Source organism: Paroedura picta, chromosome 6 (assembly GCF_049243985.1).
Source record: "Paroedura picta isolate Pp20150507F chromosome 6, Ppicta_v3.0, whole genome shotgun sequence".
In the NCBI taxonomy this organism is placed as follows: domain Eukaryota; kingdom Metazoa; phylum Chordata; class Lepidosauria; order Squamata; family Gekkonidae; genus Paroedura; species Paroedura picta.
The window spans coordinates 82728526-82742487 of record NC_135374.1 but is presented as its reverse complement, the minus strand read 5'-3'; the positions used below and the strand labels follow the sequence as shown (position 1 = coordinate 82742487).

Genomic DNA, 13962 nt, shown 5'->3' with positions numbered 1-13962 from the left:
AGTTTCTCAGCAGTAAAGGAGCCACCCTGGTGACAAATTTCCAGGAAAAAGAATTTCCAGACAAATTTCCAATATAATTCCTAACTGAAATACAAAGCACACTCAAGAGCTCTAGCTTAATGAAGGCCTGAGATTTAAAAATTATTTTCCACTGCAAGGTAATACCGCAATCTTTTCTTCATGGGGAAAAAAAGTACAATCCACACAATTATTACAAGAATGATTCCTGAAGCCACAGATATTTAATAAGTTAAACAACAGATGCATTTTTAGACTAAGTTTTATTTACAGATCACAGTGATTTTCATTGTGCAATTAGGACTGACATATATTTGTACAGTACTTATACACATGAGAACTAGCAAGCAACTTCTCAGACTTCCAAGACTGATGCACAGATGTCAATGTCACAAATTTGGTTTTGTACACAGATGCAACTATCCCTTACTTACTGTACAGCAGGATATTTATGAAGCTGTCACGTTTGCCATAGAAAAGTGCAAAACATAGGAAATCTGTACACAGTACAGTACAAAGGAATCATGCTACAGTTCTTGAAAGCTGAAAAATTATTCAGTATAGGAAGCTCAACTTTCCTGCATGGCAAGAAGATTGCTTGATTGTTTACCACTACTTATTTTCTTTCCAAGACTTGCTCATTCATTTAGACATCATTAAGATGTCTCTTCTATAGCAGATCACTTTGGTTAAAATGCAGAACCTTTTTTTAGTCAAGGACATTAAGAGGACAATCTATGGCATGTTCTCTATTTACAGTGCATCATAGTTACAACTATGTTAATGATCCAAGTTATAGCAGGGCCTTCAGAAAGAGCTAGCAATGGCTTAGCTTGGTTTTGTGTATTGATCAAGTACAAAAGTTTGACACAGTTATATAAAAATGTTGTGTTAGAAGTTCTTTAAGGGGTAAATTAATGGAGTCAAGGCATCTCAATGGTGATGCTATAGCACTGAAGTGCTATGGTGCTCAACTTAGAAAAAAATTGTGGAAGATTGTGCTGCAAAAAAAGGACAGGGGGAAAAAACAGCATTGTAGGAAGCACTATGGACATTTTAAACAGCAATTCAGAAGCCAAAAAGGGGTGGAAAACAGAAGAATGGCATTACAAAAAAAAAGTTGTTGGAAATTCCCTAAAGAAGCCAAGTGTTATAGAAATAGTCAACTAGTAATAAGGTTCAGTTGTATAATAAGAAAGAATATGTATATAAAGGACTAAGTTGTTCACTCTTAAATATTTTTATGTGTTCATGATCATTATGTATGGAAGCACTTGGGACAGTTTACAAGCACATTTTATTAGGTCAAAATAGTCTGATCTGCTGAAACTGTAAACTGATTTCATGATCACAGTAGTGGTACAACAAATTGGTTTTGTGATAAGATGTGGGTATGTCCATGTGCAATTTGTTAATTGTTTGGTAGCAACTGATTAACAGTTCTATGTCATATATAATTGGGCTATCAATTTTGTCTGTCACTTTTGAGTGACACTCCCCTCCCTATTATTCTGAGATAAAGCAGCACGATTCAGGTATTCATATGGTAGGGAAGGAATGCCTGTACCAATCCACCACATGATGCTTGTCCAGACATCTGTGAGCTTGGCTCAAGTAGCTTTGAAAGTCCCCTTCTTGGCTGGGTAAAAAGTACCTTAAATGTTTTTAAAAAAGAAATCTCACACAGTACAAATTTATCTCCGATACCAAATACCTGCAGTAGGGGAAACTAATATTCAAAGTTCAAAAGATTAATGAAAGAAGCATTTTCCCAAAGCTTTGAATTGAGAATTTCATGCCAGCAAAACATAATATTCTAAATATAATCAGTAAAAATTAATCACAGGAAGAACCAGCATTTAAAATGATTTTGTGAACTGTTCTGGAAATGGCATAAAGCTTTAATAAGGCTCTTTTTCTTATGCAATTTTATCAGTTTGAGATGTAAGTGTATCAGGGCACCTATTGCTCATAAAAATAGTGGATCTGACAGCTATTAATTATTTTATCCTGACACTTACAAGCCATCCTGTGACTTATGCTAACTGGTGCTTGTTCAAATCGACTGAGTGATATGATTAATGTAGTGACTGTAGCACTGCATGGTATCCTACTTTATTGATTGACCTTCTGTCCAGCATCAGAGCCACAATCCAAAATTAACTGTAGGAGAAGCTTCAGACTTCTGTATACTTAGTAATGTTTAGCGTTGGGAATAGCCCATGAATTGATGTGTCAGCCTCACTTTTACATTGTATTATATTAAGAGAAATTACATTTATTAAAATGTACCTTCACTAATGCAGCTGAAGGTTATTTTAAAAATGTAATGCATGGTACCATGTAATGCATGCATGCATTGTGGAAGCAGTACAGTGGCTTGGCAACCAAGTGAGTGCTTGAATTAATTATATGGTATACTAAGTATTAAGTGTACAAGGTCAGTTTCTATCTTCTAGCAGCTGCTGCTGAGGTATCAATGATTCCCAATAGTGATACTAAGGTTAAGATGAACAATGAAGGCAATGAAGAATAACTACCCTATTAACTCATCTGTTAGAGTCAGCTATAGCAACACTGGGATTCTTGAGACTCCATGTACTTTGAAATGGAATTACCTTTGTCCTTAATATCCCATGTTCTAAAATGTTATCTATAATAGCATTATTTTTAATGTATAAAATTTATGGAAGAGTTTGGTACTAATTTATCCATTCTCTTGCTTATGGCATTTCCAAAAGCTTATCAGCTGGAGCAGGGGTCCTCAACCCCCGGTCCGCGGCCCGGTACCGGGCTGCAAAGGCCATGGTACCGGGCCGCCAGCGGCTGCGCCTTCCTCCCCCCTGCAGCGAGGGGGGGGAAGAAGCAGGCACGGCCGCCGGCACGCCAGGGACGCAAACGCGCATGTGCGGAGCTGCCGTGCATGCGTGTTTGCGCCCCCTGCTGGCGAAAATGCGCACGTGCGGCAGCTCTGCACATGCGCGTTAGCGCCACCTAGTGGCGAAAACGCGCATGCGTGACAACTGCGCGTGCGCGTTTGCAAGCGGCGGCGGCGGCCGGGCCACCGGCTCTCTCCAACCCTCGGAGGCGGTCCCCGACTACTAGAAGGTTAGGGACCGCTGAGCTGGAGAACAGACATGAACAGGAAGTACAATGTGTTCTATTAGAAAGAACCTCCATTCGCTGCAAGTCAAATGCCAAGATTCTGAAACCAGGAATACCAACTTTGGCAGGATCACACTGAAAGAAACCCTGTGTAAGTCACAATTATGCTGTGTGTTCATAATCAGCAGGAATAGTAACACTGCTGCTTGTTCCCAGTTAAGTACTTTGTGTGCTGACTGCAAATAGCATAAATAGCATAGTAACAATACAGGAGGAGGAGCAGGAATAGACCTTATGGGGATGCTGGGTAGGCAATATGGGAGCACTGAAAGTTAAGAATTCTGCCTATTGGTAACTTCAAGACCACCTGTGACTTATGCGGCCTCTACCCAATGTGGTGATAGATGTCCTTGACACCAAGAATGAAAGCTAAAATATTGGATAAGCTTCAGGGTGGCTATGCATAGGCAAACGACTTCTGAATGTCTCTTGCCTTGAAAACCCCAGGGCTGTTGTAGGCCACCTGCAACCTGACAGCATTTTCACCACCATCACTCAGGCTCAACAGATCATATCTCTGGTCTATAAAGATACTTGACTAGGCTGGAAGCCTGGACAATTCTTTACCTTTATCAAATATGCATGATACTCTTAATAGTAATTAAAAAAAATGAATATGTACAATGAATGGGCATCTACCAGGGTTTCAGATATTCTATCCTTTTATTTGAGAGAGCTTCAAAGATAAAAATAAATACTCTGAATTTAGATCTGCCGGAATTTTATTCTTCAACACATGCCAGTTCAAAATTAAACTTAGCAAATGTAGGCATTGAAAGTACCTAAAATTAGTTCTAAGTTTGAACAACCCATTTTTTTGTTTATTTAATGTCAAGGTAACCTCATGATACAGTAAATGCATATTACCACTCTTCACATTTTATATTTTCTGGTTTATTCCAAAATAACATGATGTAAATTTATTGGACTGGAGATAAGCTGATGTACAGAAGATCCTCTTTTGGAGTTACATGTGTGCACATTAGTGGATGGCTCAGAAAACTAAACTGTACTAAGTCTGAGATGATGTCAGACAGTATTAAAGCTTTAACTTTGCTGTCCTGTTTTGCCTTTTAGTCTCCTGCAAATGTAAAAAAATCTAAAGTTAATTTTATATGCCAACCTATGTAGAGTTATACCTTTAATTCAATGGACTTAGAATGATTTAACCCTGCTTAGGACTGTGCTGCTAAAATCAGCAGAGATTGCCACATTATCAGCAAAAGTTGCTGCATCAGATGTATAGCTACGATTTCATATATTTAGGAGGAAAAAACAACACAATATACATAGTCTGTAGTTACCAAAAATAATGATGTACAGACACATCACTGTAACTGAATTTTGAAGAAAACATTGCAATGTAATCTAAAGGGGGAAAAACAAAACAAGGCCCTTTTATCTTTCAGCTTTCAAGTATTATGGCTGCAACTGTGAAGCACTGGAAATTTTACTGTTTTTTTTCTAAAACTTGCTTGTATATTTTTTACAAAGTATTATAAAACATATATAAGATGCTGAAAAACTTATTTAACCTTTGAAGTTTTTTTAACTTCTAGACAGCATCTTGAAAAACATTTAAGAATAAAAACCATAGACTCTGTAAAGTACAAAAATTTACATTTCTGCACAGCTGTACTTTAGCTGTTTGATTTCTTTATATACATATATAATAATTTGTGCTTCAAATGACAACTTCAGTAAAACTTATAAAGTTAGTCTATGAGACAACTATGCAAAAAGATTTGGGCATATCAAGAAATAAACTAAAAATAAACTTTAATTTACAAAACTATATCAATTTCCAATGCGGCTACCTCAGGGTAGATGTGTCAGTATTTTAGTTTACTTAACTAATGCCAAATCTGACCAACTAAATATGAGAATTAATTCCTCCAATTCTTAAAATTATTTTTAAAGGCTGTGCATATTATAGTAACATTCACTCATTTCAAAGAAATTCTTCATTAATATTTTCAGTTCTTCTTTGTGAGTTCCCAGCTATGATGATCTTCCAGTTCCTACCAAGCAAACAAAGATACCAGATTAATTATTATAGACTTTTGGGTCCACTTACTATTTATGTTGCCCTAACTTGGATGGGAAAACAACAAGGAAGTCCAGGATCCATATAGAGAGGCAGGCAATAAGAAACCATCTCTGTTCACCTTATACCTTGAAAACTCTACAGGGTCAGCACAAACTTCCAGACTAAAAGTGGACTACAACTAAAAAAGTTTAGTAGGAAGAGGAATACATGCAATCAACAAAATTAGAGAAAAATGCAAAAATGCAGGCTTTGCTAGAAATGCCAACCGATATAATTTGTTGCATTGTTGTTGTATCTTTAATTTTTACAGTAGTTAGTAGGCAGTATATGGAAATGTGCTGCCACTAACTTTATATTCTTTTTCCCCACAGCAGTCAAAATATGTAAGAAAATACACCTTCAAAGGTCAAAAGAAAAACATGATTGTCTAAAATATCACAGCAACTATTTACTGAGTTGTGTGTTGTAATAGGTTAAGCCTTTTTAGGCTTACCTGCAATAATGGCACATTATTGATTTTAAGCAGACTAATGTGATTTAGAAGCCCCTGACTTGAAAAGTGTTCACAATCCAACACACTGGCTAGTCCAAGCTGCTGCTGCTATAAGCAATGAGGCCATCCTGCCAGCCATTAGATGTCTGGGGAAGAATAGTATTTCTCCCTTCTGTTCCCTCCCTGTAGTTCCTAGGATTTCAGCTGCCCTAGAAACTACAGCAACCAGTATGTGCTGGGTATCTCAGTCACGGGAGGGGGGGGGGGAAGAGTAGTGAGGAAAAAAGTTATCTTTGTTCAGGCAATGGTATTCATTTTGCAGTGCAGATGAACATCAATAAGCTGCTGAAGTTCAAATTGAATGTCCAGGAACTGCAAACTTTAGCCAACTCTTTAACTGTAGCCAAAGAACTTTGTTAACAAAATAAATAATTGCTAGGACTGTTTTCACAGGTCCTTTTTCAATAACTTGCACAAAAGTGCATGAAATTATTGTAATGGACATCTTCTATTGCCATTCTCATAATTGTGATTCGCCAAGAAACTATTCAAACCTTCATGAGATTTTATGTAAACAAAATAATATTGCAGGATTTGGTTCTATTTTTGTGAACTAAAACTCTAACAGGAATTCTTTTGACTGGAAAGTATCGGCCTCAAGTAAAGCACTTCTAAACATCTTTTGATCCAATTCATTATCAGTTCATTATGCTCATCCTTTGTGCAACAACAAAGAAAATGTATCACCAAGCTTACTATATATGTTTGAATAATATCTTTAAAAAACAAATATACAATACCTTAAATAAGCTTTGTGTCCCCACGCTTAAAAGTTTTTGAAAATTTCTAAGTCTCTAGCAGATACAGGGGGTGTTTTGTTCCAGTCATCTTCAGGATAAGCTTCAAAATTAGATGTATCACCATCATTTGATACTTTCGGCACTATAGGAGGCTGAGTAAGAAAAAAAAAAATACCCTGAGTAAAATACACTTTAAACTCCATTATGAGGCTAACCCTAGAGATTTTTCTATAGAACAGGATGTAACATCAGCTCAGGCTGCTTTGGTTTGGCTTCAGATGTCCTGATGTATCGATGACTTCTGAATCTGTCTAGTCACTCAGTTAACAGAATTAATTTTGCATCAATTCATGGCAGAAGTTCCTGGTTTGCATGGAAGCAACTACACTGGATTTGCCTGTTATTTAAAGACCATCTTCACAAGCCTTTTTGTACAGCATAAAAAGTACTCATTAAATGATACGTTTAGAATTATTAAGTCACTGCAAAGAGATCAAACGGGAAAAAATAAACGCAATTCACCTTTAATTTTCTTTGTGGTACAGCATCCCAGTCTATAGATCGGAACCATCGGTGCCTCTTCACATCATCTGCACCATTCTTTCAAGAAAAAATATGTATATGGATGTATTTACATATCAAGAAGTTACAATTTTGATTACTAAAGGAAAATTACTATCTTCCTATAAGCCCTGGTGATTCAATCTGTTTTTTTCATCGGTGAACAATAGCCTTTTCAGTTCGTATTCAAATTTATCATTTTTTTAATAGTCCCTTGAATACCTGATTTCCTTATGGTGTCTTTGTTTTAAGTAGGGATTTGATTCATTTCAAATTGCATTGGTCAAAACGCAGTGTTTTTTTAAAGAAGTAACATAACCGTATAAGAATTAGAATAAACGGTTGTTGCTAGACAAGCAACCCTATGCTCAATCTCAAACCAATCAACATTTGAAAAGACTTGATGAGCACAGGCACCAATTGGGAAGACTGATAAAATTACTTGACACTACCTCCAGTAGGAGTCATGCTTGAGAAGCCAGAAACAATAATTGGTGGGAAAAATAAGCTTGTACTCTTTTTAAAGAATAAGCATCTATGGCTGATTACTACCCCTTCCCTTTTTAGAAAAACAGAAGGGTTGTGGGAGCAGGCAATTTGCAAGCCATTTGGAGTTGGGTTCAAAGGTATGCCAGCATTATAGTAGTCGATGTTAACTTTTATAGCTGCTTTAGCTCTGGAAGTCAGTGTCAATGGTGCTGTGAACTCAGATATCAAGATCAAGTGGCAACACTGCTTCCTTGGGAAAAACAAGAATTAATTCTAAACAGAATTTTATTTCTTGTGGAGAAATAAAAGGATTTCTAGAAATATCAAAATATCAGTCAAGGAGGCCATGCCACTATAATTTGAATACACCACACTCGTTTCCTCCTACATACTAAAGGTAACCTAAAGCTTTATCAGACATGAAGGTCATTTAAAATAAGTTCAGATTACAAATAACACTTTTTCATAGTTAGAATGATATATAATAGCAAATACATGAACCTTAATATATTAGATTTTAAAATGATTTGCCAGACTGAAGGAAGCCATACATCTCTGTAATGGTTTGAATCAACAAATTAAGATCTGTCTTTAATATTTAAAACTTACCTTCATGTTCCCAAGCCGTCTTGTTCTGTCAACCACAAGCAGCTTTTTAATAAGGTCCCTGCACAAATGGGAAAATATTTGTTGTATTCAAACATAATACATTTTAATGTAGTTTCCTGGAGAGTATATAGGTTTTTAACTCCAGAACACAGCATATAAATTTTAACTCCAAAGCTCAAGTTTACTGGAACGTTAAAGACAACGATATCTGAGGAGTGAAGTAGGAGAACCATGAACAAAGTTCAATTTTCAGCTCTGTGATTAATGCTTGGATTTCAACCACATGACTTAACATGAACTGAATACTTCACAAATCTATGCAAGCTGGTTTGTCAACAATCTAAGTTAATTAATTGGCCCGCTGACTACACTCAGATGTCACAGTAAATTATACTACAGTTCACAAAACATGATTTGATTAAATTCTAGTTAAGTATCTGAATGTATGATACACAAAATATAGATTGTAGGCTGATGCTAAAACCAGGATTCTAAACCATGGTTTGTTTGGGACTTGTAAACTCTAGTTATGGTAAATTGTTGTTGATCATGACACTTCAGCACAGATATCAGTTTATTCAGTAGCACCATCATGATTGTGGCATGATTGTGCAGAATATGGTTAGAAAGCATAGCTGTGTACATACCTACTTGAGTCCCATCCCCTCCTCTCCCCAACACCACCAGGCCCCTCATTGGCCATTTTGGGAGAACAGGGGCAGGTTTACATGAACATATATGGCCATATCACCTGATAAATGTTTAACAATTTTAAATATATATATACCGTATTTGTCGGCGTATAAGGCGACTGGGCGTATAAGACGACCCCCCAACATTTCTTCTCAAAGCCGTGAGCTCAGTGGGGGGGGAGCCGCCGCCCGCCGCCGCTCGCCGCTCGCCGCTCGCCCAGTGTGGGGGGGAGCTACCGCCGCCGCCGCTCGCTGCCGCCGCCGCTTGCCCAGTGGGGGGGGGGAGCTACCGCCGCCGCTGCTTGCCGCTGCCACTCGCCCAGTGGGGAGGGAGCTACCGCCGCCGCCGCTCACCGCGGCTCGCCCAGTGGGGGGGGGAGCTACCGCCGCCGCCGCTCGCCTAGTGGGGGGGAGCTGCCGCCGCCGCTCGCCCAGTGGGGAGGGAGCTACAGCCGCCGCCGCTCACCGCCGCTCGCCCAGTGGGGGGGGGGGGAGCTACCGCCGCCGTTGCTCGCCGCCGCCACTCGCCCAGACTGAAGTGCACCCGGCGTATAAGACGGCCCCCCCATTTGGAGGCATGTTTTTTAGAGGAAAAAAGCCGTCTTATACGCCGGCAAATACGGTATATTAAAAGTTAATATACTTAAATTAATATACCAGCCCTTCCAGGGCTGGTAAGAAACCCCAGGGTTTCATGAAACCCTGGTTGAAAAAGCCTGCTCTAAGAAATGAATCCAACCAGTGTTTCCGCTGGTAGAAAAGGAAGGACAAAATCCCCTTTATCATAAAAAAGGCTATGCTGGAGATTAGTGGGCCTGTGAAGACAAAAGAGATGCACGGTGTAAGTTGGGTTAAGGAGGGGAAATGAGTGGCAAAGGTGGCTGAATTCAGCCCTCAGTCTTCGGCATACAGGTAGGGAGATACAGAACAACAGAAAAGCTTTCAGCAGCAGCTCCATACAACTTTCTCAGGACTCTGCTTCCCATTACTTTTTCTCCATTCCTCATCTCAAAATATTTATATCTAGATAGATATAGAAATATATCTATCTATCTATCTATCTATCTATCTATCTATCTATCTATCTATCTATCTATCTATCTATCTATCTATCTATCTATCTATCTATCTACACATACATGTATATACATATGGATATATACATATAGATATATACATATATCAGAGAAGTAAAGGAAGTCAGTAGAACTATTCATTTATATTAATATACAAAATTTATAGACAGCTAATAGGAGACATCATCATTGTTAATGAAGGACAAAGAGGAACAGATAATGTGGTTTCCATGTGTTAGACCAGCAATTCTCAACTTTTCTACCATTGAAAAACCCCTGAAGCATTCTTCAGGCTTCAAGGAACCCCGGAAGTTGTGTGAATGTGCAGAATATGATTGGGAAGCAAAGCTGTATACATGCTTACCTAGGGTCCCTCCTTGTCCCACCCCCTCCAGGCCTATCATTGGCTATTTTGGGAAGGGGAGAGCAGGTCAATATGACCATATATGGTCTTATCACCTAATAAATGTTTAACACATTTTAAAAATATATTAAAAATTAATTAACTTCCACTTAATTTCATGAAACCCTAGTTGAGAAAGCCTGTGTTAGACTATCCAGGGTTTGTGTAAATATGTTTTAAATAAACCAGTTTACTGCAATGTCTGAAAGAAGCCAAAGAAAGCAATATTATAGTTAAAATAGTTTCTACTATTTATTTTATAAAATTAGATACAGATATATCATTTTTCACTGACACGCAATTCTAAGTTATCCTCATCAATGCTAGTTTAAAAAAGCAAATGATTAAGAACCCAGTTTAAACAGGCTTTTAATTCCATTTTTACTTTCAATATTGTTGAAAGATTTCTTGATGAGAAGCTGTTTTTGATGTGCTTTCAACTAGTCTACTGAAATTCTGTCTTTGCAAGTTTTGAACAAACTCACAAATTCAAGAAACCTCTTGAAACATGGGAATAAAGGAGCTGAGCAACTCTTGTTAATCAAGTTTGAAGAAGCTCCTTGATCAAAGTGAGTTAAAGCTCAGACAGAGTTTCTTTATGTACTCTCTCTGGGATCTTTATTCACGTTAGTGCACTTACTTTACATATAAATCCAAATGTCTTGGGAAATCTATTTTGCCAGCAAGTATCTTCTGATATATCCCAAATGGGTTATCATCGAAGAATGGAGGAAATCTGTTCAGGGGGGAACACAAAACAAAATATGCTGTTAGTCTAAAAAGAGTCTAATGCATGTAACGCTACAAAGTATTTACTTACTCTTCAAATAGACTTTTTGATGGAGCTATACATCTTCTATTAAAGGCAAAGTTAGTGACATGTAAAGTTACTAAATAGACATGTAAAGTTACTAAACCAGTTTGTGAAGGTCTTTAGAACTTCACAAAAAAGAGACAATTTATACAAAAATTTCTATCTATTCTGCTTTTCTGGCGTACTCTACTTAGCTGCTTGCCAAATCAACTCCCTTGCTAACTTCAATGTATTTCCTTTCAGTTATGGGCTCTGCATTTATTCTGCAGCTGCAAAGCAAAGGTGAAGGGAAAGGCATTGTGGAAGAACAACTGCTAGGTGGTCACACAACTAACCTTTCTTTTAAACATATATTTTCAACTTCATGCTTGAGAATAGAGTTGGACAATCTGTAAGGACTTATAGGGGGCATCTTATTTTCCCCTCCCCACTATTTGTTGTTTCTCTTCCCTGAAAGCCCCCTTAGCCTCTCCCTTTCCCCTGCTTCCTTCTCTCCTTCCCATGCCTCAGCCAACCTATCATTTATATGTTTATATTTATATGTCTTCCATAATCAGTTACATGTATTATATGTATTTACATATACAGTTGCTATTATATTATATTTTTCTCCCCAGTGGAGTCCCAAAGTGACTTATCATTTTCCTTACCTCTGCTTTAACCTCATAACAACCTAGTGATGTAGGCTAGGCTGAGAGACAATAACTAGACTACGGTTATCTGGTGAACTTCCACGTTAGAGCAGGGATTTAGACCTGGGTTTGAAATTCCATTATGGCCCACTGGTTTTCGTGGAGTGGCTTCTAGGTCATACACCCCTTTAATGTCCAATATGATTCCACTGGAATCACTAAGTAGTAGACATGCTTTCTGGACTGAAAAGCTAGGCCTACTGCAATAGATTTTAACGTTTTAAGGGAGGATGTGCTTTCTCTCTCCCTTATTTGCCACTCCTGCTGCCTCCAGGAGGAGGCAGCTGGTCCACAGTGCATTGAACTCATGAAGTGGCCTTTAAAATTTCGAGGGTCAGTATTTTCAATGGACAGTTGACCACCCATTCAAACAATATCTCTTTAAAGGTTAATGAGTCAACATGCCTCCTGAGGAATGAAGGTCTTCCAACCCAATTCAAGATATTTTGTATGTTACTGGGAGTGAAATATTCAAATCAGGAACTATCAGGACAGCCTTTCACAGTATTGCATACTGATGACACAATCCAATTCCACAATCCTTTAGTATTGCAGTTAGAATACTACATAGGGTTTTGTTTCATTGTTGTTGTTGTTCAGCTGCTGCTCAATGTACTGTAACCCAGCAAGCTTCTATGGCGGGGGGGGGGGGCATTCAGACCTGGGATTCACACTGGCTCCAGAAGAGTATTTACTTCTAAGGCTTCTACAAACTAACTTCAAAGATGGATAAAGTTTCCAAAGATCACATATACATAAATATCAACTGTTGTGTGAAATGTCAATTTCCTAAAGCAAGTTTTCACACGTACCTAAAATATTTGTTAAATTTGTTCATGCTCCTATTTTAAAATACTCATACTTACATGTAAGGACTGGCCCAGGGCCAGGACAGTCTTATCTCACAGGGAGACCTCTCAATCCTGAACCCTAGGCATGAAAGCTCCCTCAAGTTTACACTAATATGCCTCTCTGAGATTGATTCATCTCACAGCAATAAGCAGCTGTGAGACACACACAAGTTGTAAACATATACAACAAATATTTATTAAAAACAAAATTAAAAAAAATAAAAATTCAGTCAATATACTGTTGTCAGACTCTATGCGTTAGAAACAAACTCCTACGGACTAATACTTTAAGCCTCACCATACTTGGCGCTGGTACCATCCACACTGGGAAATTAGAGAGAGCTTTTTAACCAACTTGGAAGTAGAATGTTTTAAAATATCAATTGTTCTTTATTATTGTTTTTACATATGTTGTTACCCCCCCCTTAGCTTTTAAAGAAGGCTTTAGAGAAGGTTCGAAATAATTAGTGTTATTATTATTAAAGTTCTATTTAGTATTATAATGCATAACTCTTAGACCTAGAAAAATATTCCTTAATTACTATCTTCCAATGTCCATTGTCTTGGCATTCTGACAGGTGAAGGGTTGCTACTTAGCAATTTAAAGTTATGGGGGTTAAAGGCACCATCATTCTACAACTACAACCAACCAGAGTATTCCTTTAATTAGCATTTGACATTTCTGTTAATACAAAATCTCCCACCCGAATCCAACGCCTCACTTCTCCTGACCTTGTAAAGAGATAAGACAGAGTAAAGGCCCACAGGTGTTACCACTACTGTTCTTTAAGAAAGCAAATTCTATGAACTCTTACTGACCAAGGGTGTGCTCACGCCTTGAATAAATCTTTGTTGGTCTTAAAGGTGCTACTGGACTCTGATTTTATTGTGCTACTTCAGACCAACACGGCTACCCGTTTGAATCTGACCATAGGAAAGAGAGGGATTAGCTGTTCCTTACATGGTATCATTAAAGTAACAGCCTCATGCCATAGGGTGAATGCTGGCAGGGACTCATGGGAATTGTAGTCCATGGACATCTGGAGGGCCGCAGTTTGACTACCCCTGCCATAGGGTATTCTATTGCTGCAGGAGTTGAAATGTGACATCCTGTATGATAAAATAGCCATTTTAAAAGCAGTCTCCTATTTGTAGTCTAACATTCAGCTGTCATTCATAGCTAGTGTTCTAAATATTAGACATATTTCTCTAACAGATGGCCTACAGCTTGTGGTAGGCACTTTTTATG

At 38.1% G+C, this 13962-nt stretch overlaps 1 protein-coding gene across 2 annotated transcripts in view; it reads right to left on the bottom strand.

Moving 5' to 3' along the window:
- Positions 1–264: 264 nt before the first annotated feature.
- PRKX (protein kinase cAMP-dependent X-linked catalytic subunit) overlaps positions 265–13962 on the bottom strand; it is a 76463-nt gene continuing 62765 nt past the window's right edge. For both annotated transcript variants that reach the window (XM_077343310.1, XM_077343311.1), the window contains 5 exons: positions 10997–11092; positions 8186–8243; positions 7049–7126; positions 6527–6678; positions 265–5204 (listed from right to left, as the gene is read on the bottom strand). In XM_077343310.1, coding sequence (XP_077199425.1) covers positions 6553–6678; positions 7049–7126; positions 8186–8243; positions 10997–11092 — 358 coding nt within the window. In that variant the 3' untranslated portion in view covers positions 265–5204; positions 6527–6552. The remainder of the gene's footprint in view (positions 5205–6526; positions 6679–7048; positions 7127–8185; positions 8244–10996; positions 11093–13962) is intronic.